At 39.1% G+C, this 26,356-nt stretch overlaps 1 protein-coding gene across 3 annotated transcripts in view; it reads right to left on the reverse strand.

Moving 5' to 3' along the window:
* Positions 1 to 15,148, reverse strand: part of LOC130915929 (cytosolic carboxypeptidase 4) — a 105,342-nt gene extending 90,194 nt beyond the window's left edge. For all 3 annotated transcript variants that reach the window (XM_057836179.1, XM_057836182.1, XM_057836181.1), the window contains exons 1-3: positions 9,031 to 15,148; positions 1,825 to 1,971; positions 1,364 to 1,495 (exon numbers count right to left, since the gene is read on the reverse strand). In XM_057836179.1, the coding sequence (XP_057692162.1) occupies positions 1,364 to 1,495; positions 1,825 to 1,971; positions 9,031 to 9,199 (448 nt within the window). In that variant the 5' untranslated portion in view covers positions 9,200 to 15,148. The remainder of the gene's footprint in view (positions 1 to 1,363; positions 1,496 to 1,824; positions 1,972 to 9,030) is intronic.
* Positions 15,149 to 26,356: the final 11,208 nt, after the last annotated feature.

Consider the following 26,356-nt stretch of genomic DNA (forward strand, 5'->3'; position numbering starts at 1 on the left):
ATACGCGTCTACGCAACGCGAAGGTTTGAAAATTCGAGAGGAGCGCGTCAGGCTACGGCGCAGGGTCTTCCTTGACGGCGCAGGTCTGACGCGGAAGTATAACTCGGCCTTTATTTATTGTACTAAACCACAGCAAATGCACATTGATATACTACTTTATTTGTATACTACTCGCTTGTTTAAACACCAAACTACTCACACACGACCTCAAATGCACTGCACTGTACTCGAGGTGACGCGGGACTAGAAGCAACGTTGATTCTTGTCTTGTTTTGATTGCGTCATCACAAGAAGATTACAGTTCTTCACCCTATCCGGTGATAAACCTTCGGTCCTTTAACCGAAAGTTTAAAAATGAGGCTGTTTTGTACCATTAATTAAACCCTAAGCAATGGAACGCCCATTTTATTCAGCAATTCTGGTTGTGATGTCACAGTATTATGTCTAGCTTTCTAGCGATGCATGAGCTAGCACATGTGTACAGATAGAACAGTCACATGGCAACAGGAAAATAGAAAGCCTATGGATAGCATGCTAACAGACGACAAACATCTGCAGCTCACTCTGGGTGTGACATCATCTTCTGTTTGGAGATTTGTTAGTGGGCGGAGCCAACGGAGCTGAGAAGGGAAGTCTATTTTGGATCTAATTTCTTTGAGGAACCCGTCCAATATGGCAACACTTGCCACGTTTACATGGAGCCAAATATTCCAATTACAATCAGAATATTTGTTCAAACCGAATAAATGTGTTCCATATAAACACCTCATTCGGAATGAACAGGCCCAAACCGAATGGAATTTCATTCCGATTCACAGGGGTGGAATATTCCTTTTCCCAAACCGATTAGAAGTAAAATTATATCATGTAAACAGGGAAGCGGAATGGTGTCTGGTTGCGTTCTTTCTGCGCATGCTCCGTACTGACGTGGTGACGACACTTGGTGATATAAGTAACGTCACTTGCAACATGGCTTCCAAGCACACGCACAGCGCACCCACACAACTTTTTAAATGAACGGCGTATCATTCTGAAGTTTTGTTTCCACTCGAAAAGTTAAAACAGCAGCTGATCTGACGATCGATCTCCATGTTTTGCAACGTGACGCTTTGTTTTGATTAATCTGCGCATGTCAGACGGCAGTTGTCAAACGTCCTTTCGGAATAAAGGCAGTCACGTGTAAACGCTGGATCGGAATAGATGAAGTGACATGTAAACAGCTGATGTGAAATTTCCATTCGGAATGATTTGAATCGGTATGAATAAAAGTCAGCATGTAAACGTGGCTACTGAGCACAACATCAGCGATTATTTTTCGGAAATGTTCCAAGAAATTAATACAAAGTAAAATAAGTAGGTTTACCTGATGCTGCAAAAACTTGTATGACTAATAGGCATGCTTCAGCCCTCCTGGCATGTTGAATGTTGTTTTTGAGCAGGTTTAGAATCAGAATGACTGCTCCAGCCTCCTCAGCTTTTTTGCCTATGGCACCGTCTATTAAGAAAAAACACACACACACACCTATAACCCATGTTCTTAAAAAATAGACAACAGCGCACTTTTCCTCATGTATATTCGCACATTTCAGAAATTCATCCATCCATCTTCTACACTGCTTATCCTTGTCAGGGGCGCGGGATATTGGAGCCTATTCCAGCTGACTTCGGCAAAAAGGACACTACATCTGTACTAAACTGAAACTATTAACTAATTAAGCAACTGTGATCAAATTTCATGGGATCATTAGTTACATATGGAGGATGGGATCACGGTGCCTGTTTTCTGTGGGGGTTCCAATGTACAGCATTTTCACATGGTGTTACCTTTGTGTCCAACTTTGGCCACCAGGTATAGTATAGGCAACAGAATGGTGAAATCTGGACTGGACCTGCTGCCATTTTTGACAAGTGCATTTAGCAAGGCCTCGCTTCCACCTTTACTGATCATGTGGTCAATACGCCGATCTGTACCTGAAACAAAAGCGTCATCGTTAATTGGGCACTACTGCTTTACTTGCAGAAGATGGATAAATTAAATGCATCAACAAAAATGCATATTCAAAATGAGAAAAAAGTTAAGAGACCCTACCACCTAATGGTTAGTGTTACCCCCTTTACCCCCTTAACTTCAGTGAGACACTTTCTGTAGCCATCTACCAGTCTTTAACATTGGTTTGAAGAAAGTTTTCACCACTTCTCAATGCAGAATACTTTCAGCTGTGATATGTTTGACAGGTTTCTTGCATGTACAGCCCGTTTCAAGTCACTCCACAGCCTCTCAATGGGATTAAGATCTGGGCTTTGACTCGGCCATTCCAGGACTCTCCATTTCTTATCAGCCAGTCCTTGGTGGATTTACTGGTATTTTTTGGCTAATTGTCAAGTTGCAGGGTCCAGTTTCACTTTCAGCTTTAATTTTTTCACAGATGGTCTCACATGTTCCTCAAGCACCCTCTGATGCACGATACAAATTCATGGTGGATTCTATGATGGTGAGCTGGCCAGGTCCTGCTGTAGCAAAGCATCCCCAAACCATGACATTTCCACCTCCAGGCATCACAGTTGGTATGTGGTTCTTTTCCTCAAATGCTGTATTGGGTTGACGCCAAACACGTCCTATGCTCTGGTGACCAAATATCGATTTTAGATTCATCTGTCCAAAGAACATTCTTCCAGAACTCCTGGTCTTTGTCAACATTCGCTGTTGCCAGCTTCAGTCTGGCCTTCATGTTCTTCTTGGAGAGCAAAGGTTTCCTCTTTGCACACCTCCCATGAAGGTTAAACTTGTGAAGTCTGTTTCTGATTGTAGAGGCATGCACTTTCACATTACCAGTAGCAAGAGCCTGCTGTAGGTCCCGTGATGACATTTTAGGGTTTTTGGAGACTTCTTTTAACATCTTGCGGTCTTCTCTGAGGGTGAACTTGCTTGGACAGTCAGACCTGGGCATGTTGGCAGTTGTTTTGAATGTCCTTCACTTGTAGACTATTTTACGGACAGTGGAATGGCTGATTTATGAAGGCCTCAGACAGCTCCTTTGATCTCACCATGATTTTCTTTCTCGTGTCAACAGTCGGTCACTGTTAAAAGTATTCTGCGTTGAGGAGTGAGGCAAACTTTCTTCAGACTGATGTCAAAGACTGGTAGATGGCTACAAAAAGCATCTTACTGATGTTAAGGGGGTAAAAGGGGGTAACACTAGCTATTGGGTGTTTGAGTGTCCTAACCTTTTTTTCAGTTAGAATATCCATTTTTGTTGATATATTTGGTTTATTGAGTAAAACAACGTTAATTTTTGTTGTTTACCTGCAATTAATCTATTTCTTTTTCAGAGATAGAGAAAAACAAGATCAGAAATTGATATATTAACATTTCTGAACAAAGAACTAAATATTTAATGGGGTGTCCTAATTTTTTAATGGCTGTACCCTATACTCGTCACCAGCAAATTGGAGGACAGGTGGTCAGCCAGATTTGCGAACTACGAACCATAGCACCTCTCCAACATCTCAATTAATATAACAAGCTTCATCGGAAGAACCCGAACCACCACACCGCAATGATGCACAATGTGAAGATTTTGATTTTTTTCAAAACACAAAAAAATAATGTTGCTCAATTGTACTTTTTCCTTCTAAATTATAAACCTTGGTTAAAAAGTATGAACAAAACAGTACAGCTTTGCATATGCTTTATCTACAGGTAAGCACTTTAGTGTTGATATACTTGCTGAGCTTTAATTTCAAAGGTGAGACTTTGTCTTCTGCTCTGATTTTAACGTTGGTCCATGAAGCGTTCACATTTGCACGCATGTAACCTGAACCAAACCAGAGTTGCAGAGGGACCAACATCACTCCTTCAAGTGAAATTGGTCCTCTTGTTTGATGCTAAGCTGGGTTTAAATGACTGTTCACATTTGACCAAATGAACTGAACTGGCAATCACAACCTGAATAAATTTAATCAAACCAAGCATGTCAAGTGTTATATAGCTGCGTTATCATACCAATGTTGCATTTCAATCATAAATTTGAAAATACTGTACAATTTAACAAGTACACATACTTGTAGTTGGTACAAGTATACGTAGGTACACGCGCATGCAATGCTAGTACACGCATGTACATATAATTGTACACATACTTTTAGTACAAGCACACATACTTGTAGTACACGTACTCGCAGTACAAGTACACTCAAGTAAATGTAATTGTAGTACAAGTACACGCAAGTACCCGTGCATGTACTACAAGAACACATACTTGTAAGTAGATGGAAAACACATATTTGTAGTAAAAGTAACCATAGTTGAGTGAAATTAGGTGCATATTCTCGTAATATAAGTAAGTGTACTTGTAGTATCTTGTCTTATTTCTGCAACCTTAGTTATGGAGCCTATCTTACTTATCTCGTAATTGGCGTTGTGAACATAGAATCAAAACAATAACTTTTACGGGCTGAAAATCAACTTTTAAAATTTAAAAGTTTAATGTCTATTGAAACATTTGGGCCATTTAATGGATAATCAAACGGCAAATCTTTTATGCAGTGATGCTTTGTTTTTCGCAGCTAATGGAGACCAGAACCTGCCGCGATACATGAAAAACCAGGAAGTAGTATATATATATATATATATATATATATATATACAGTGGTACCTCTACATACGAAGTTAATCCGTTCCAGGACCTTGTTTGTAAGTCGAAATGGTCGTATGTCGAGCAGGATTTTCCCATTGGAATACATTATAATTCCATTAATTCGTTCCACAGCCCCAAAACCTGCACTAAATCCTTAAAAAATACTGCTGGTGCTATTACAAATGGCAATTACACGTAGCAAAACAAATAAATTATAAATCAAAATTGGAATAATGTAATAAAAAGAATAATAATAATTCCTGTAATAGTGTAACGAATCGGGTTCTAATAAGGCGGACGTTTTTTTGTGTACCTGAACGCACCGCGGGGCTCGCGTGCCAGAGACGGACCGGTGAGCTTGAGTTTCACTTTCACTTTGAATGTTCTCTTGAGAACACCGTCAATTGCGGCAGACAGCAGGCGTTTTGTGTTGAATAAGTTGTGAAAGAAATGATGAAAGCTGGCGATTTCTTTGGAGACAATAAGAATTGTCAGCTTAATTTATAAAGACTGGCGAACGATGGTCGGAGGAGGACCGTGGAGATGTATTGTTGAGCCATTTCACGGATGCCCACCCCACGCTCATATTTTTCTGTCATTTGCATCTTCATTTCGAAGGTAAGCATCAACTTTTTCCTTGTTTCACCACCTGTACCAACCTTTTCTGAAACCTGTGTTGATTTGTCACACAAGAAATTCCGCCGTGCATTCGTCTGCGGTGCTGCCATTGTCGTCGTATTTCCAGCATGTCGTCGGATGTAGAAACAAATGGCGAGTCAAATTTTACGTCGGATGTCGAAAAGTTCGTGTGTCGAAGCGATCGTATGTAGAGGTACCACTGTGTATATATATATATATATATATATATATATGTATATGCAGGGGTGCACATAAGTGGTCCGCATGCGCGCATGCGTACTGCACGTATACAAACGCGCTGGCCCTCAACGGCTTCCATACGCTTTTGCGTACCGATGGCTGACCACTGTATTTGCGGCGGACACAAGATAATCACTTCTCAAAATGTCGGAGGCAGGCCCTACTGAGTAATTATTTCCGTGTTCCCACACCCCCGTCAAAGGACAGACAGACGACAGAGACGTCACCGGAGCTACCGAAAAAAGGACTTTTGCTGAAAAGTGGCTGCAGGAGGTACCATAGCTAGAAGCAAATGATGCTCGCACGGATATGTGGTACAAAATTTGCCGTGAGAATCGCTGATAACGGCAGTGGATTTTATGTTGGGTCCAAGAATTTCAGCCATCCAAACTTTGAAATGCACGAAAAAAACAGAGCATGTGACAATTAAGCAAACTATCGATGTCAGGCAGCACCCCACTCGCCCTATGGACAAGGGGCGGAATAAAGTTAATGAAGAGCAGCGCCATGCACTGACAAATTTGTTTTTGCTCGCATTTCACAAAGCTAAACATGCACGTTCAATGAGCTCTTATGAGGAGGAGGACATCCCACTTTTACAAAGGCTTGGAGTTAATGTGGGTGCCGCATAATGCCCTTTATTTTGAATTAGTACTGCTTTTATGTTGATTTCTTTACATTTCACTTCAAAGTAATGGCAAATTTGTTGTGCCAGTTGATGTTAATCAGGCATTAATTGTTAATATAATTAATAAAAGGTATTTGGCTCTAACTAAAGCTTGTCATAATTTTATCGCATCAGGCGGGTCGGCTCTCAAGCTCAATGAGGACCAAGTCACATCTCCAGGTCCTCCTCTGAGGACCTGGGCAAAAAAAATATGTGCACCCCTGTATGTATATATATATATATATATATATATATATATATATATATATATATATATATTAGGGCTGTCAATTTTTAATTGAGTTAATCACAGCTTAAAAAGTAATTAATCGTAAATAATCGCAATTAATCGCAATTCAAATCATCTATAAAATATGCCATATTTTTTCTAAATTATTATTGGAATGGAAAGATAAGACACAAGGCGGATATAAACATTCAACATATTGTACATAAGTACTGTATTTGTTTATTGTAACAATAAATCAACAAGATGGCATTAACATTAACATTCTGTTAAAGCGATCCATGAATAGAAAGACTTTTGGTTCTTAAATGATAAATGTTAGTACAAGTTATAGAAATTTTATATTAAAACCCCTCTTAAAGTTTTCGTTTTAATAAAATTTGTAAAATTTTCAATCAAAAAATAAACTAGTAGTTCGCCATTGTTGATGTCAATAATTATACAATTCTCATGATGCTTAAACCCATAAAAATCAGTCGCAGAAAAGTGCCAGCAGAGGGAGACAAAAAACACAAGTAACAAGTGTCCATTACACTGTACTGTCATTTTAATCTGTTTGAACGGGACATGTGCATTAATTGAGTCAAATATTTTCACGCGATTAATTACAAAAAATAATTACCGTGCGTTAACGCTATAATTTTGACAGCCCTAATATATTTTATATTTCTATCTATCTATCTATCTATCTATCTATCTATCTATCTACACACATATATATATATATATATATATATATATATATATATATATATATATATATATATTTTTTTTTTTTTTTTTTTTTTTTTTTTTTTTGTTCAATGTATTTATTCAGGTTCAGCGTTGGAAAGAGATATATATGTAAGACATGTTTTTCACTTTTTTTTCCCAAAGTATAATTTAAAACAAAACTTTTGTATGTATGTGTGTATGTATATATATATATATATATATATTTTATTTTTTTTTTCAATGTATTTATTCAGGTTCACCGTTGGAAAGAGATATATATGCAAGACATGTTTTTCACTTTTTTTCCCCCAAAGTATAATTTAAAACAAAACTTTTGTATGTATGTGTGTATGTATAAATATATATATACATATATATATATATATATATATATATATATATGTGTGTGTGTGTGTATATATGTATATGTATATATATATATATATATATATATATATATATGTCAGAATTATCGCGTTAACGCGCGGTAATTAATTTTTTAAATTAATCACGTTAAAATATTTGACGCAATTAACGCACATGTCCCGCTCAGACAGTATTCTGCCTTTTGGTAAGTTTTACAGCAAGGTTTTTTGTGCTGTCTAACAGCGAACTCTTGTGGTCGCTTTGCGACATGGTTTATTGCTTTCTTGCCAGTTCAATATGGCTGCACGACGTCTCGAGCTGACGCCTACGTTGTAATGTTGTGCTTATATGATCCTTGGACAAGATTTGTCCGTAAGTATGGTTGTTGTAAAGAATGTACATATTATGTTAGTAAGCGAAATGTTATATTTTTTGTATGAGACGCTTTTTGTTTATGTTTAGTGAACCTGTATAGCGTGCTAAGCTAACGTTGTTGCTAATGCAATGCTTGTGTACTTTTTTTTTGTAGTTTCACTACAGTCGAAAGAGGACAATGGTTTGAGGCCATTTTATTAATAAATCAGATGAAAAAGGAAGAAGTCTGATTATTAAGGCGTCGTTCACTAGCTGTCTAGCTTTGGAAAAAGTAGACGCTTCGGAGTGAGGACAGCATAGACAGATTTAAATGACAGTAGAGTGAAATGCCCACTACAGTCCTTATGTACCGAATGTTAAATGTATATATCCATCTTGTGTCTTATCTTTCCAATCCAACAAATTATTTTACAGAATCTATATATAATTTACAGAAAAATATGGCATATTTTATAGATGGTTTGAATTGCGATTAATTGCGATTAATTACGATTAATTAATTTTTAAGCTGTAATTAACCCGATTAAAAATTTTAATCGTTTGACAGCCCTAATATATATACATACATACATATACATACATACATACATATACATACATTCATATATATATACATACATACATACATATATACAGTATATGTTACTGTCCCACCGAATTATTTTTAAACAAGAATAAAGCAGAAAAAGACTTGGCTTTATTACATGCTTCATTGAAGAAAGCAGTGGTCAGCCCTACAGACACTCTTACCTCTCCCAGCTGCTTACTTACACACAAGGAGTTGCCGCGGCAACTTTTTAACAAGTTAAACAATGATTGACGCATGCTGCGCTTTGATCTTGCCAGAGAACCAAACTTCAAACATTAAACATCTGGCAATCATCATTTACCTTAATAAGCAACTACAGTGCACTTACTATCTGACCAACAAAGCGCAGGGAGAGGGAAGGAGAGTGAGACTACGTGATCGGTTCGGGACCGCTCATCTGTATTTTTTTTTTTTTATTAATTGAAAAAAAATCCGCGTTGGACTGAGGGCGGGAAGTTTGAAGCGCAACGTAGCGAGGGATCACTGTATTGCTCCTTCACAAAAATTGGTTGGAGGACTTTGTGGGAACCGAAGTCTCATTTTTGCCCAATCTTACCTGCTGACAATAGTTCATCCAGGATATTGAGGACATTCAAGGTGCTGTCGGCATCTCCTGCATTCTGGAAAAATAAAGAAAAGTGCCACTCTGATCTCAAAATATGCCGTGTAAGGTGACTACATCCAGTTGCCAGACAGGCCACAAAATTTTTGACAGTAAATTGCATGAGAGATAAGCCCTGCAAGGTCTTTTACCAAGAACATGAGTGACAACACTCAGTGATTGACACACATCAGTGACTGTCAGTGTAGTCTGAGTTGTTATAATTCCATACCTGTCAACCCGAGGCCGTTGGCAATCTTACAAATAGTGACGTATGCCCTTACACATTGGTGACTAATCTTACGTTTTGTATAGCGTGCAATATGAAACAAGAATAAAACTTGATTTTTAAAATAATATGAATTTATTGGTGTCACATATAACCTGGTGCAATCAAAGAACAATATTTTCAGCTACATCATGCTTACTAAAATTTAACAGTGACTTTTGTTATAATTGTATGAAGCACTTATGGCAATTTCTATCATGTCTTTTGATGGCTGCACTTCATGGCACTTCAGCTCGCAATTCAGTTTGACTTGAAGGAAGTTCGTTAGTGTGTCAAATTATAAATTAAAAAGGTCTATTGATAAAATGAACTTACCGATGCAATCTTTGAGTCAGGGAACATTTCTTTTGCTAATTCTGAGAAGTCATCATAGTTGCAGGCAAACTGTGTTCGGCAACAAATTGGCAGAATAAAATCTCCACTTTTGTCACTTTTCATTCTGCAAACTTCATCTTTATGACCAGTGTTGTTAATCTTACTTTAAAAAAGTAATTTCAGTTACAAATTACTTCTCCCAAAAAGTAACTGAGTTAGTAACCCAGTTACCTGAATGTAAGAGTAATTAGTTATCTGGCAAAGTAGCTGGTGTTACCTTTCTTTTTTTCTTTCTTTCATTTAAAAAAAAAAAAACAAAAAAAACATAGTAACCTTTGCTATGCTTGGAAGTCATTTAATGTTGTGAATCAACTGTTAAAGTTGTTAGAATTGCTGCCGTTTTTGCATTAGTACCCTTCTGCCTACTTCCGACATGTCTAAGTTTAAAACTGTTTCATAATTTAAAGATGGATTCAATGCAAGATTTTGCCGATTTAGAAGTATTTTAGATAAAAAGTATTTAGGTTCACTAGGAAGGTTCACTACAACAGAGCCTTTCTGAGAAGTCTACTGCTTTAAAATGGCGGCTTTTTACTAACGTCGCCGAGTCTGTACTTTCGCTTGTAGTTCTATATGCATGTGATATCTAGTGTAGCATCAAGTGGGCGAGGATTGTAGGCTGTCAGCTACAGTCAGGAAATATTGGAGCCACCTAGCCTAGCATCGCGTTTGCAACAGCGCCACAACACTCTTTCCTCCTTCTTCCCTCTCCGTCTCTGACTTTTCCCGCGTCATTCAACCAATGTAGCAATGCATAGTAACGCACATTGTCCCGTTGCCGAAACGGTGACAAAATCCGAACGGAGGAAAAACACATAATGCTCGAAAAACGTACAGATTTTGAACGTACACATTTAAAAATCTGTGCTCACTTGTACAAATTACGCCGAAACTGTTCAACTTGACAGGTATGTAATTCACATCCAATTGTGATACCTGGCATGGTCGGGTCGGGCGGTCGCCCTTAGCGGCAAATTGTTGGGGCACATGCATGCGAGGTGCACGAACACATTTTTTGCCGCTAGTGTTGCAATGATGCCCCCTGCAGACCGCAATCACTGTATGCATGCAACGCCACAAGGAGAAGGAGGTGGGAGCACGGATGGGATCAGTTACCAGTTAACTCACCTAGGGTTGACGTTGATTCTCAATATTCAAAGATTTTTTTTTCAAACTTTAATATTTTACCTAACTGTATGATGTATGTATTCTTTCTGTTCAGAAATTCTTCAAGTCATTTAATAGTTTAGCCGTTAAACTAATTTACTTTCAATTTAGAGCGGCACTTTAATTTTGGAAACTGCTCTTGCTTTTATTTCCAGTTGTGCGTTTCCCAGTTGATGTGTCTGCTTCTTCAATAATAATGTGAGTATGCCTTGTAAAGTTAATTAGAGGTGCTTCGCATCGATCGTGAACATTCCTCACAATGGTAGGTGGAGGAATAGTTGTGTTAAACGTTTTTTTCTATCGTTCACACAAAAAAATTCATAGTTGTTTGCTTGTTTTTTATTGGCGAAATAGCGGACAAATTTTCACTATCGTTGGTTAATTGTTATCAAAGCGTAATGTCACCCAGGGCACCATGTAGTATAGGAATGCCACTGGTCACATCTTAAAACTTATTTTTTCAAGCTAGCATTTTTCACTTAGCTCTGTCCTGATCCTTTGAACTTGCTTTCTTGTATGTTTGTTTTTTTTAATTGTTGTTCTTGTTTTTACTCTGTGAAGCACTTTGTACACCATTTGGCTGTTGAAAGGTGCTAACTTAGCCTCCTTTTAGTGAGCAGAAAAGGTGCTCACTATTTATTCACTTATGCACAGAACAACTCATGAATTCACCAACTATAAAGTCATGGTTGCAACTCGGAAGGTGTACCCACAAATCTTTGTGCCTGTGATTTGTGTTAACAAGCGCATATAATGATAAGCCTGACTTGATCTGCCTACTAAAGGAAAGTTACAGAATGGAAGAATAACTTTAATAAATTTGAGCCAATATTTATGTATTTAATATTGAACTGAGCCGCATCCAAGTGTTCAAAGAGTCGCATGCGGCCCGGAGCTGCAGACTTTCCACCCCTGCTTTCGGGTGTACAGTGTTTCAGTTGATTTAAGGGTATGTTGATAACTTAAGTATTTCAGAATTTTTTTTTTTTTTTAATAATAAATGACGCCAACAGTAGCGTTACCAGTTTCACTAATGAGTCATGGCAACAATAATCACATGACTCATTATACCAATCAGACTCAAACTTGCCGTTCTATGATCACGCTGGCCTGTTCAATCACGTCGTGTCTCTAACACACCATACTAAAATTAAGTACCATATTTTTTGGACGATAAGTCGTCAGTGGCGCCTCCAGAAATGTTTCATAGGGGTGGCCAGATAGTGCCACTTAAAATCTTGGGGTGGCACACCAAAACAAAAAGCCATAGTTTCAGGTTTTTATTATGTTGTTGCAGTAAAAAGGCCAGAAGAAAATTATCAGAAAGGCTTAAGGACACGCCTACTGATATACTTTGGTGTATTGTGTTATATTTAATGTAGTGCTGCAACAATTACTCAAGTTAATCGATTAATTGATCGATTCAAATTAAATTTTGCTGCTTCGAGTATTCGATAGTAAAGTGTTTGCATTTAGTTTTATTGATTTGGGTGGATAAATTACCCTCCAGCGGCAACAGTAATTATGACATAACTCATTTCACATGGCTGAATCTAGATGCTCTCTGTTAAGACCAACATAAGCTAACTTTTTGTTTGAGCTGTTTTTTTTTTTAATCCATTTGTAATTTAGTTGATAGGTATATCCATTTTTGTGGGAATATGTGTTTGAACCATTTGTTAAGAGCACTGTAAAAAAAAAAAAAGTTAGTCTTTTATAGCATTGAAGCTAGCAGACTTTTGCTATGAAAGTTGGCTAGGGGTTCTCTTGTTGTACTTATATCCTCATTCATTTATTTTTTTCATACCGTTTGACGCTCAGCTCAGTTATTTTAATTTTTTATGTTCCTTATCCGATTACTCGATTATTCGAACTAACTAGTTCATCGATTCATCGACTACTAAAATCATCGATAACTGCAGCCCTAATTTAATGTTACTAATGATTTCATGTGCATAGTCCATAACAGTCCAGTCAACATTTTGAGTTCCACAAGAATTCTGTTTTATTGTTTTATGTATATATTAAGCATAAAGTGAAAATTTAGCAAAAGTGGGGTGGTCAGTGGGGTGGCCAAACAATTTTATAGGGGGGCTGTGGCCACCCCTGGCCACCCTCTGGTGGCGCCACTGTAAGTCGCACTGGAGTGTAAGTCGCACTGGGGGGGAAATTTATTTGATAGAATCCAGCACCAAAAACAGACATGTCATCTTGAAAGGCACTTTAAAATACAATAAAGAACAACAGGCTGAATAGGTATACGGTATGCTAACAATACATGAGGCTAGAAGTTAGACCGGGCCTAAAAAATCCAGCCCGACCCGACCGGCCCGCGGGTATTAAAGCCAGACCCAGCCCGAGCCCATTCAGTTAACTTGATTTGTTTGCTTCAAGCATGAAAAACAACAAATTTTATGTTTTATTTGTAGGCACGAGCCCGAGAAAAAAAAAAAAAAAACGAAATTTTATGTTTTATTTGTGAGGACTCAGGAAAAGGAGAAAATGCGGGGATGCGATGCGTGGTTGTGTTTTCTGTGATCACGTTTGTGACGATGCTGGTGCATATATGCATAATGATAACCAATTAAAGCCTGTCTTTTGTAACAAATTCTCCCAGTTAAACAAGACTGTAAGATGGATATTCAATAAACATTTATATCTTTTATATTTGTGTTTCTGTTCCATTAGGCAAATAGTGGATTTGACGTTTAATTTAATCTCTTCAAGTTATCAGATAAATTTTTTCTCAATGTTTAAATAGTCTACATATTTTTATGATCATTATGAATGCATTTACACAAGGAAATAATGCTGGAAAAGTTTGTTAAATATATTTTTAGATTTATACTTTTTCAACAAAAATCCAACGTTGGATCGCTGCATTTGTTGCTGCAACCATTTGCGAATAACTGAAACGGATTATGGGATGGCCCCCTACTTGAAGGCATGGCACACTGAAGGTCGAATCTGACCCGTCAATATCAATATGAAGTCTATGTCCCTCTCCTAGTTTTTATTTGGCACCGATTGACCATGGAAAACCGGAGATATGATCCTTTTAATTTCATTATAGGAAATATGAATAAACTATTCACTATTCAAATATTTAAACAAGGAAATGTTTTTATCACTAGAGGGCACTAATTCTCTTTGGACGAATGATGCTTCAGTTCTGTTGATTTTTTTCCCTCACCGGAATTTTTGTTGTTGTATTTTTGGGGCTTAATGTGGCTTATCGTACAGTATAACAATAACAGTTCATATTTATAACTTTGTGCTGAGAAGAAAAATACCATTGTTTAATAATTTAAAAAAAAAAAAAAAAATTCAAACATCGTAAGCAGTTACTCACGATGTTTTGACACAAAATACATATTTACTTGTACTTGGGTTTTTTGGATGACTTACTTTTACTTGTGTAATGTTATTTTGAAGTAACGCTGCCTTACCTGCGTACAATTTTTAGCTACTTACCCAACTCTGGCTGCGAGGGACCATTTATTCATTGATCTGTTTCTTTATTTTAGCGTATGTGTCAATTCAGAATTGGAGGACATTTTAGCTTCAAACTCTTGGAAAATAAGCCTTCACTTTTCAGGTTCTCTGCTACATATGCATCAATACTAATCGTCATAATTGATCAAAGGCTTGATTTGCTCAGCTTACAGATCAAGGGTGAAATTTTCATCACATTAATCCTTTAGTATTTACATCCTGGTGTGACCAATAACTCAGGGTAAGAGCACCTTTGGTTTGAAGGGAACCTTTGTGGTTCATCTCTGTAATTTGCCTTTCTTATTCCTCATGTCACAGTCTTCTTTGAACAGTGTACTGTTATAATTCTACCTGCAGTGATGTCACTGACAGTCTTTTTGGTGTTTCTTCAAAGATCTCAAAATGTTTCTGTCACCAACTGCTTTTGATACTCTAAGCCAACCTGTTACATGCTGGTCATTAAACCGGTAGATTTTTTTGTTTGTTTTGTTTTCATGATGTTCCAAATTGTTTAATTTGCTATGCCCCAGTGTTTGGTCAATTCAGCAGCTATGAAGACTACTAAAAAGATGACATTTTGAAAAAACAATGGTTCAAACATTTCCATCAATTGGATTTGGATGAAAAAATATTGTCAAAATTGGAAGAACTCAAACATTGAAAGATTTAATATTACATTTATGAATGGGATCAATCAATTATATGAAAAACAATTTTTTTGAAGCACTACAATAGCATATCATAACTTGCACCGCAGGTCCCTTACCTGTAGAGTTGAAAAAATGGCTTCAAAGCCACTGGAGGAGTTTTGAGAGACTGACATTCTTGGTTGACCCTGCTCTGTGCCCGTCATCAAACAGCAGGATAAAAATGGGAACAGACAGGTGTTGGAAAATTCAAAACAAACAAAAACGACAGCTTTGCAAACGGCACCAAGAAACGAGGTAATCAAAGTGGTACGTGGTGGAAATCCGATGTGTGTCCACAGTCAAACACAACTGACGGACATAAAGCATTTGTCTGTAGTTTTTCAGAGAGGGAGTGAGAAAGAGCGAGCGAGAGAGAGAGAGAGATGCAGACATATACAGGGCAGCTCTTCCAGACATGAGTGAGTGGGAATACTGTAATCAAGAAGGAGGCTACAATTATTTATGAGCATTAAGCAGCAGTGCTAACCCGTAAGTGCATGTTTATAACGTGTATAAAGAGCCGTTATATTTCGGAATTTCGACGACCGTGACCATGTCGATTGAACGTGCGTCGTCCGTCACGGTCCACACGCATGCATGTGCATATGTAACTCTATCCCTCCAGGATAAAGAGCTCTAGAAAACATTTGTGCAGTGGTGTTGAGAGGTCTGCCACTAAAAAAAGGCTTGACAAGACCAGTGGGGCAGCTGCAGAGCAAACTATATTCAGTGGTAGGATTCATTCACGGAGGATTAATAGCTAAGTACTTAGGTTTGGCACCGGTAACATATGCACAGTGCACACATACTGTACGTATGCACAGACAACCCCACATCCACACAGACTATTGCTTGCCCGCTGCTTTAGCTATACTTTTTTGGCAGCGGTCATTACAGGGTTCTCGACTCTCATGCATCGAGTACATCGCACCTGAAGTCGCTCTGCTTATCACTGCACACTATGAGGCTGCATTCCGCTCGCCCAGACTTCTCATTAGGCAAAACGAGACAGTTGCCTATGGCCTCAAGTTACTAAGGGGTCCATAACAACACCTTAGCAACAAGGGATGCGCCTCGCTGCCGGCCGTTACCCGACGACGTCAATTCTAGAGGACCCCGCCAGCACTCTAATACGAAAGTATAGCACCTCGCTATGCTCACCATTTTGCATACATTTCCTGAGTTTTACTCGCGAAATTCGTCATGCCATCTCAATGTGTAGCAATGAATTGCTCACACACACACACAAAGGCTCGAGACTCTAAGGCTACGTTCATACTGAAGGTCTTAATGCAAGAATCCGACTTTTTCCTGTTTTTCCGACTTTAGTGAGGCATTAACTTGACGGTCTGAACGGGACAAGTCGGATGGAAGTGGACCATTTCAAATCCGATCTGGGTCACTTTTGTATGTGGTTTAAATCCGATCTGGGCCACATTTTTCCAGAACGTTGTGGCGGTCTGAACTGGCAAGTCTCCCAAATCATGCAGCAATTACGTCATCAAAGAGCGAGAGAGACGCGCACTACGGTAGCGGTGCACTTGTCTGTTAGCGCCTATCTTGCCTTGAACACAGCTGTATTGGTAGCAGACTAACCATTCGGCAGTAAACGGCCACAAATCCTTGCATGAATCAATTGTAGAGCTATGAACCGGCTATCGCGACAATAACATTTGGTTACCCAAGGCTTTACATGTTTTATCTCTAAAAAAATAACTTGAGAGCTGACGAAACGACAGTCGCACATGCTCCGTTGCATTCTCTTCACAGCCCAAAGCTAAATGTAGTATTGTCAACAAAGCAGCATGCTAAAACAATGGAAAAACAGCATGAGCTCTGACGCCAGCTGGCTCGCGGAAGTGGTGAATCACAGCGACCGATTTTCAACGCACCAGGAAAACAAAAGTCAAAACTTTGGAGCGTGTTTGGATTCTTCAACAACGATGGACAACTCGATAAAAGCCATGCCATTTGCAAGCTGTGCCGAGCAGCTCTGAAGTACACTGGTAGTACAACAAATCTTAACTTCCATGCAACAAGAAAACGGGTAAACTTTCACACTATTTTGGGCAACTTGACCACAATTCAGCACGAGCTAAGGAAATAACAGCAGCTATAACCCGTTTCATTGTCAAGGGCTTATGCCTGTACAGTATAGTTGAGTGGGAAGGATTTCAGGATTTGATGCGTACCTTAGAGCCACTCTATACAGTTCCGTCCCGAAAGCATATCACCAACACATGTAAGCCAGCGTTGTATGCATAAATGAAGAGCCACGTTCATATACTAGAAAATGCAAAGCGAGTTGCAATAACGACTGATGCTTGGACATCACGTGCAACCGAGTCCAATGTGGCAATCATGGCCCACCACATCACTTCAGAATGGCAGTTAACGGTCCATTTTTTACAGACAAGGGTGTTTAAAGGATCACACACTGGGAAGAACATAGGAGCCCTGCTTAAACAGCCATGTGTTGACTGGGACCTCCTTGATAAGGATTCAGCCCTGGTTACTGACAATGTCAGTAATAAGGTGTTAGTTGGAGGAGAAACCGAGATGACCCCTCACCTCATGTGCTTTGCACACACTATCTATCTCGTCACACAGAAAGCCGCCAAAGTGGACACTGTTGCAAGATTGCTGGCCAGAGGGAGGAAAGTTGTTGTTTTTTTTTCACTACACTGCTAGGATAGCAGACATTCTACAAGACAAACAGAAACAGCTGGCCTTGGCCTCCCACAAGCTGATCCAAGATGTGCCAACTCGATGGAACAGCTCATACGACATTCGGGAACCCTTTTTGGGGCAACACTCTGCCATCTCTGCTACACTCCTGTCCAGGGATCTCAGAAAAAGAGGAGAGGTGAACCCTATAACAGACGAAGACTTTTGTGGTGCTAAAGAAATTGTCAATCTAATGGCACCAGTCAAATCTGTGACCACAACCATGTCTGAAGACCACCGGACTCACTTTCAATGATTTCTCCAGTCAAATATTGATCTTATGACAGACCATGACCACGGGCCGCATTTGGCCCTGGGCCGCACTTTGGACATGTCTGGTTTAGGCCATTCCCCTCCCCCTCTGAGTACAGACAAGGGTACATATATTTTAGACAGTTGAACAGATACAGACACAGATAATGGTGTACTCGCTCATCCTTATACACTGCTGGCCAAAAGTATTGGCACCCCTGCAATTCTGTCAGATAGTGCTCTATTTCTCCCAGAAAGTGACTGCAATTACAAATGCTTTGGTAGTAATATCTTCATTCATTTTGCTTGCAATGAAAAAACACAAAAAAGAATGGGAAAAAAATAAATCATTATCATTTTACACAAAACTCCAAAAATGGACCGGACAAAAGCATTGGCACCCTTTGAAAGTTATGTGACGCTTCTCTAATTTGTGTAATTAAAAGCACCTGTTACTTACCTGTGGCACATAACAGGTGGTGGCAATAACTAAATAACACTTGCAGCCAGTTAAAATGGATAAAGGTTGACTCAACCTGTCCTGTGTCCTTGTGTGTACAGCATTGAACATGGAGAAAAGAAAGAAGACCAAAGAACTGTCTGAGACTTGAGAAGCAAAATTGTGAGGACGCATGGGCAATCTCAAGGCTACAAGTCCATCTTCATTGAGCTGAGTGTTCCTGTGTCTACCGTGCGCAGTGTCATTAATAAGTGTAAACACCATGGCACTGTGGCTAACCTCCCTTGATGTGGACGGAAAAGAAAAATTGACGAGAGATTTCAACAAAAGGTTGTGCGACTGGTAGATAAAGAACCTTGACTAACATCCAAACAAGTTCAAGCTGTCCTGCAGTCCAAGGGTCCAACAGTGTCAAACTGTACTATCTGTTGGCGTCTGAATGAAAAGGACTCTAATGTAGGATACCCAGGAAGACCCCACTTCTGACCCAGAGACATATAAAAGCCAGGTTGGAGTTTGCCAAAAACGTTTTGGAAGAATGTTCTCTGGTCGGATGAGACAAAAGTAGAGCTTTTTGGGAAAAGGCATCAACATACAGTTTATAAGGGGGGGGGGCTTCAACGAAAAGAACACGGTCCGCACAGTCAAACATGCCAGCGGTTCCCTGATGTTTGGGGTTGCTTTGTTGCCTTAGGCACTGGACTGCTTAGCATGGCATGATGAAGTCTGAAGACGACCAACAAATTTTGCAGCATAATGTAGGGCCCTGTGTGACAACGCTGGGTCTCCCTCAGAGCTCATGGGTCTTCCAGCAGGACAATGACTCAAAACACGAGAAAATGGTTTGAGAGAAAGCACTGGAGACTTTTAAAGTGGCCAGCAACGAGTCCAGACCTGAATCCCATAGAACACCTGAGGAGAGATCTGAAAATGGCAGTTTGGAGAAGGCACCCTTCAAATCTCAGAGACCTGGAACAGTTGGCTCCAAAAATCTAACATTCCAGCAGAGCATTGTGAGAAACTCATTGATTGGATACCGGAAGCGGTTGTTTGCAGTTGTTTCGTCTAAAGGTTGTGCTACAAAGTATTAGGCTGAGTGTGCCAATACTTTTTCCGGCCCATTTTTGGAGTTTTGTGTAAAATGATAATGATTTTTTTTTTTTTTTTTAACAAATTCATTCGCTTTTGTGTTTTTTCATTGCAAGCAAAATAAATGAAGATATTACTACCAAAGCATTTGTAATTGCAATCAATTTTCTGGGAGAAATTGAGAATTATCTGACAGAATTCCAGAGGTGCCAATACTTTTGGCCAGCAGTGTAGGTCGCGAGCCAGTCATGTTCTGGCTAATGTCCATGTCAGCTGAGCCAGCAAATTGCATTTACGCTTAGAACGTGCCGGGTAAATACCGGTACGTTACGGGACTTTATATGTCTGAAAGGGGCTACACAGATGTTTTTGCAGGAGGTTGCCTCTTTGCATGGACACATGACTTACCACACAGGTCTAAGGTTTTTGATCATCCAAGAAATCAGGAAAGTTAAACAAATCAAAAGAAGTCACTAGGACCTTAGGATGCTCAAAGCACATATTTTCATTTCAAATAGGTTTCATTGGCCATTGCAGGCCAGTGTTTCATCAGGTGCTCCTTTGTGGAGATCTTTTCAATTTTAACTTAGCCTGTTATGAACGTTTGAATTGATACTGAAATAGATTGTCACACTTTTTTTTTTCAATGTTCTCCTTGTTTCCACTCATTTATAGAAGTCAGTGCCAGCAAGATACAGTTGCTTTCGCTTTAAATAGACTTTAGTGTAACTCAGTCCTGACTGAAAATACTTGTACTTCATCACTTGAACTGGATCCTATTCAAATGGATTAGATAAAATGGCATGTGGGTCAGCTTGGACACAGTCACAGCAAAGTACAGAGCTGAGTAAAGATGTTTAAAGTGAGTTGTTTCCCTATGTATCTGAGCTTTGCTCATTGTGATTGTCTTCACAGGATCCTTGGCAAAATACATGAAATTAAGTTACGTATGGTTTTAAAATAAGGATTAAAGAGCTATGCTCGCCTGCATGAACAGCCTATCCAAACAGCACTCTTCTTTTGAATGCCGCATGCCCATCACGATACTGCATTACCTCCGTAATGTTGGCCCCCCCATCAGAGGTGACGTTATACAGTGGTAAGAAAAAGTATCTGAACCTTTTCGATACATATTTGCTACTAGAATAGAATAGAATAGAATAGGTCTGTATTGTCATTGTCAACAACAGAACATTGTGAACTTCTGTGTGCACTGCGGCGGCCTTCCTACACGGAGAGGCCTGAGGCGCCGGGAGAGAGTGAGCCTCTCCCCGCCACTGCCCCACATACAAAAATACACGCGATCGATGAGCTTGAATTGGCTGCAGTTACGACTTTGGGAAAGATCAGTCTGGAACAAAACACGATTTAAACAACCTTGTGACAGCCGGTGCCGACCAAAAATGATGTAATGTCCTCCCTGCACAGAGACCGGCAGTGGGCAACACAGGACAAGTCTGTGAAAGTGTCCAACCCGCGTCATTCTCGGGACAGCTCTACATGCGTGAAAGCAATGACGCGAGTCAATCCCGCGTTACCTTCCACGGGCAGGCATGAAAATGGGTCAGCGGTTAAAAAAGGTGAGAAGGGTGTGGAGGAAATATGTTCCGGGACACTAGGGCTGTCCAAAATTACCATTTTTCTCCCGATTAGTCAGCCGACTAATTTAGTCGGCTAATCTAATAATTTTTTTTTTTTTTTTTTTTTTTTAATAATTTAGCAATGAAATTTTTGTTAACGCTTATTAGTTCAGAAAAACATTTTGGAACACTTAAATTCTTTATTAAAGTGCAAATAAACAAATAGCAATAATTAATCACACATAAACAATGAGGTAAAATGCTGATAGCATAGTGCAAAAGAATGAAATGCCAACAGATTCAGAACAGTGACTTCGCCTTTCCAACATTATTTAAAACAATTCTTTAAAAAATATAGCATTATTATTATAGTAGCTATACTACTAAATATAATAATATTATAATAATTATAATAATTATTAATTGCCAATCATAATTTTCATAAAGGGTGTCATTTTAAAGCTATTCTTAGTGTAGAATCTGAATTCTGTAGTATTTCGTCAGGGGTGAAAGTGGAATTTCTTTCTGGAACTCCCCGATGTGGAGGTCGCCACAGAGCCAGAAATTTTATTTAGGCTTATTATTATTATTATTATTATTTTTTTTTTTTGGTGTGTGTGTGTGGGGGGGGGGGGGTCAAAACTACTGAAATGCAAAGAAAACTGTTTTGTTATTTCTATAACACATACAAAAACTGATTTTCATTCAAAATTGCATTTTTTCAATGATTTGCAGAATAAAAGTTGACAAAAACAGCAATAACCCCAACCTCCATCTCCTAATTTTTATTTTCCCTCATTTCATCACATACTAAATGCCAAATCTTAACTACTTTAGAACAGAGGATGTATATTAAAATTGAAGTTAATGTAAACATTTACTTTTTGTTGTGATTTTTAATAATAAAGATATAAGTAACATACATTCAGAAAAATAAGTACAAATGACTTATATTATGCAGAGTTAAATAAAATATATTTCGAAGATCGCGCAAACATTGAATTTTTTAAATCATAAGGAAATGAATAAGTAGCCTAACATAAAAGGACAAATATAAGTCCAAAGTGCACATTGACAGCTAAGATGTTCTGAACCTCCCCATCAGAGCAAATAAAACTAAATATGATAAATAAGACTCCTTAACGCTGGCCTTGCTCTTAAAGATTTGATCCATTTTGTTGCATTTTTTTTGTCGCATTAATTCAACAAACTTTTTTTTTAATGTTTGAGAAAACATGCATATTTGAACCAATCAGAGTTAACTATCTCTGGTGATCACATGTCAGTATGTCAGCCAACTGAATGGATAAATGAGTCCAGGCGTTTTGCTTTGCTGCGTGCATTCGCACATTGATGTGACTCGTCATCGTCAGACTCAGATAACTGCAGCAGCAGGGGAAACCTCCATGCCGTCCGTGGAATAAAATAAATAATAAATATTGGTGGAAACGGATTACGCTACACAAGCCCTATTATGCTTGTTGTTAACACTTGTGTATGTAAATCTGATGTTGGTAGATTGTTTTCTTCTTGGAGATGAAATGCATGTGTGGCAGCTTTGTATATTTTTATTTTTCATAGCGTTTTGACAGTTGACGTCATATTGTCAGAATCCGTATACCGGAACAGAGTTCCGGCCCTGAATCTTATAACGGAACTGCGTTCTGGCCCTGAAACTTGTACCGGAACTGCGTTCCTGACCGTTCTGGCCCACTTTCACCTCTGATTATAGTATTTACATATTATAGAATTAATGCTGAAGTATGTGGGATTAACTCCAGAAGTCGTTATTTATATGTTGAACATGACGTGTTTTTATTTTGAAATGTTTACCGGAAGTACATTCGCTAAACCGCTAACCGTTAGCTTTACAGTCTGCAAAAAAGCGCTTTTCGTCTTTGCTTGTTATAGCACTAGTGGAATTTTTTTTTTTTTTTTTTTTTCATTTTTTCGTTTGCAGATGCTATTAACCGCCAATTTTTTACGTTTGAAGTGTCACCTTTTAACCGCAAGTTTGCGTTTTGGAGAAGACTGCCAATGTTTTATAGCAGGCTAAAGTAGATTGTCTTTTTCCCCCCATTAGTCTCAATGTAGCAATGCTAACGTACAGCGTTTAATATAGTTGTGTTTCCTTTTTTTGTATGTCTGAACTGTAATTCTACGGCGTGTTGATGACGAATAAACATCTGCGAAAAGAACTGGAGTCTCATAAGTCATCTACACGCACGCACAAATGTATGCATGCGCGCACGCACGCGGTGATAAAACGCAGCCGTGAAAATGACCGCCCTCATTTTTATTCAACTTGTGATAAATGGACTCATTGCATATCGCGACAGGCTTAGCAACTTCAATAAAGCATGTCGTTAGTGAGTTAGATCGACTTACGAGCCCCCCCCCCACCCCTTATAAATTTTCTCCACAGATCTACACAAGGAAGGTCACCCTTTTTGACTTCAAAACGGCGAATTTCACCGAAAACAGAGATTTTCATGCCTGACGGGAATTTCTCTGCATATGTGTGTGAAAAGGGTTTTAGTTTCACTTCTTCCAGGTGAGTTTCAAACATTCGTACATATTGCAATGTCTGTAACTATGTGCAACCCCTTTAAGAGACCCTCGCGACTTGTAGGCTGTGACGTAGGGGGAAGCGAGTCAGTAAAGTGACAGAGAACAGGCTGGGAACTGGTGATAGTGGTCGCGCTTCTCAGGAGCCTGCTGTACTGTTGTTTTATTATTTACTGTACTGTTGCCACATTAAAATTCTTATTAGTTTTTGTTTAGCAGCAGTATTAAAAATGCAAACACATGACTAAATATTAAGCTATAATATTTTTTTTTTATTTTTCCTACCGACAGTGCTTGTGTCAGTAAAAAGGGTTAAGACTAAGGTGAACACGTGGAGTTTGACCTTCTGGCCAGACCGCCGGAATCGCACCAGCTGAACCACCGGACCCGCGCTGGCGCAGCTCCAACGACCCGGGCCGGCAAGATTCTAACAAACCGGCCAGAAGGCCAAACTCCACGCGTCTTAACCCTTTTTACTGACTCCATTTTGAAAGGTTTAAAAAAGGCTCACTTAAAACAAGTTGACAATTTATTCAGGCGAACAGAGATCAAAACGGCAAGGCGAAACAAACTCTCAGGCCGGGAGGCAAGGAGGAAGGGTGTGTTTGGGATTATTGTCTGTTTGTGGATTGGACAGAAGGATTCGAGATTTACTGTTGTCAGGGCAACGAGGGTTGTGGATTTTGCCAAATCAGCGTCAAAGGGGCTCCTCGAATCTTATCATTGGCCGTTCTCCGGTGTTCCTTGTGTTGGGACAAGGCGTCCCGACATTTGTTCTGGACTGTCCGGGAGAACTGATTGTGAGAGTTGGTGGCGCAGATGCGGGCTTGTCAGCGTCAATCCTGCTCATGACGCACACGTTGGGCTTCCGTGCCAAGAAGGTGTCATGTATCTTTTATGCCCTATATTCTGCTTGTTTTCCTTAAACTATGGTATGAGTGCTACTTATATTATAATGGGTGTGTTAGAGTGATACAAAGTCAAACACTAAATACGAGAAACGATACTATTCCGTTTGATTATATTGTGTTTGAATAATGCAAACAGTTAGAAGGTGCCACGAGAATCTCCTTCAGTACTTAGCCTATAATTAATTTATGAAATTTAGGACAGATTTATAAAACACCGTCCTGATTAAGTCCGCCAAAGATCTCTGCTATTCGAATGGTGTCATTAGAAGCCCTGGAGATATACAGCTACCTAAATATGAAATGAAAAGGTCAATATACTAAAATAAACTCCAATATAATCAGATACTACTTCTGTCTTCTGTCTCAACGGGTGTCTTAGTCGTTACATTGCCAAAGTGCCTAAACATGTGTCTCATAGTTCAATCATTTTGAAAGGCTTAACAGATTCAAACCTCCAGCCACAGGATTTAAAACGATCATTCAAGGAAAGAAGACACTGGCTTCTTTTAGGCAATCACTGTTGGGATTATGTCTGTTGCTTAAAATAAACAACCTTGCTTTTAATCCACTGTATTTGCACCGATATGTCCAAGGTCTAATAATAATCAGACATACTATTAATCTCTCATCATTGTGATAGTTTCCTGTCATGAATGGATCTTCCATGCTAAATAGAGCCCTTTGGACTAAGAGCAAGGATTGCCTGTAATGTTCTCTCATATTCTTCACAAGGGGTTGATCATTACTCACTTACTAAATGATGGTAGCTTTGCATGTGCTGTAATGCAAAAGCTACCATCTATAACATTCCTTTATTTCAATGGTGTTACTTTAGCGTGCAGCCAGCCAAATTCGTTTGGCCCACCAACACTGTTCATACACAGAAACGACCAAAATTTCCATGTGATGCAGGCTCTTTTATCTGACACCCCAAAAATCACAGTTCCCCCAAAAACGCAGGTTTTTTGAAAAAAGTGACATTTCAAAACGCTTACCTGGAACTCCAGACTCAAGGCTGTTCCAGCGATAGAGTCCGGCGACCGTTCCGCTGATCAAATTTCCAAGACGGAGCAAGCCACAGCAAACAGACAGCGGAGTGGACCAATCAGCCCGGGCAGACGTGACGTTGGTAAGGCGACAAGAAACTCTAGCGCGAGGAAATAAACACACAAGGAGAGTGGAGAACGGAGAAGTTTATTAAACATGGCTAGCGCGAGACAGACTGTTGGTTTTAACGACTCGATGTGTTTTTGGAACATACTTTCGGCTCTCCCGTTCGCCATCTGTGTTATTGCAGAGACAACTTCTGACGCGCAGGAGTGATGTTGCTCGTTAAGATCACGTCACGCAAATAAACGAATCTGATTGCACGGTTACTTTTGTTTGGGCTCGAGAGGCCCATGAGGATCTGGGTCCCAAAACGCAACTTGTCCTACATTTTTTATCCAAATCACATCATTTATACACCAAAAAAAACTGAATCTAAGGGGCACAAAAGCGCTAGACAGGGCTATACAGTTTTTGCTAAAAACGTACAGTTTGGCCAAAATTTGCAGAAAACTTTCCCGTTTATTTCTAATGACCAACATTTCCCTTTCTTTTCAATAGCACAAAAACTTCCATTCACTTGAATTAATTTCCAACCCAAGTGAACCAAAATTCTAAAGAAGTGACTTTGA

The sequence above is a fragment of the Corythoichthys intestinalis genome, chromosome 5 (genome assembly GCF_030265065.1).
Source record: "Corythoichthys intestinalis isolate RoL2023-P3 chromosome 5, ASM3026506v1, whole genome shotgun sequence".
Classification (NCBI taxonomy): Eukaryota; Metazoa; Chordata; class Actinopteri; order Syngnathiformes; family Syngnathidae; genus Corythoichthys; species Corythoichthys intestinalis.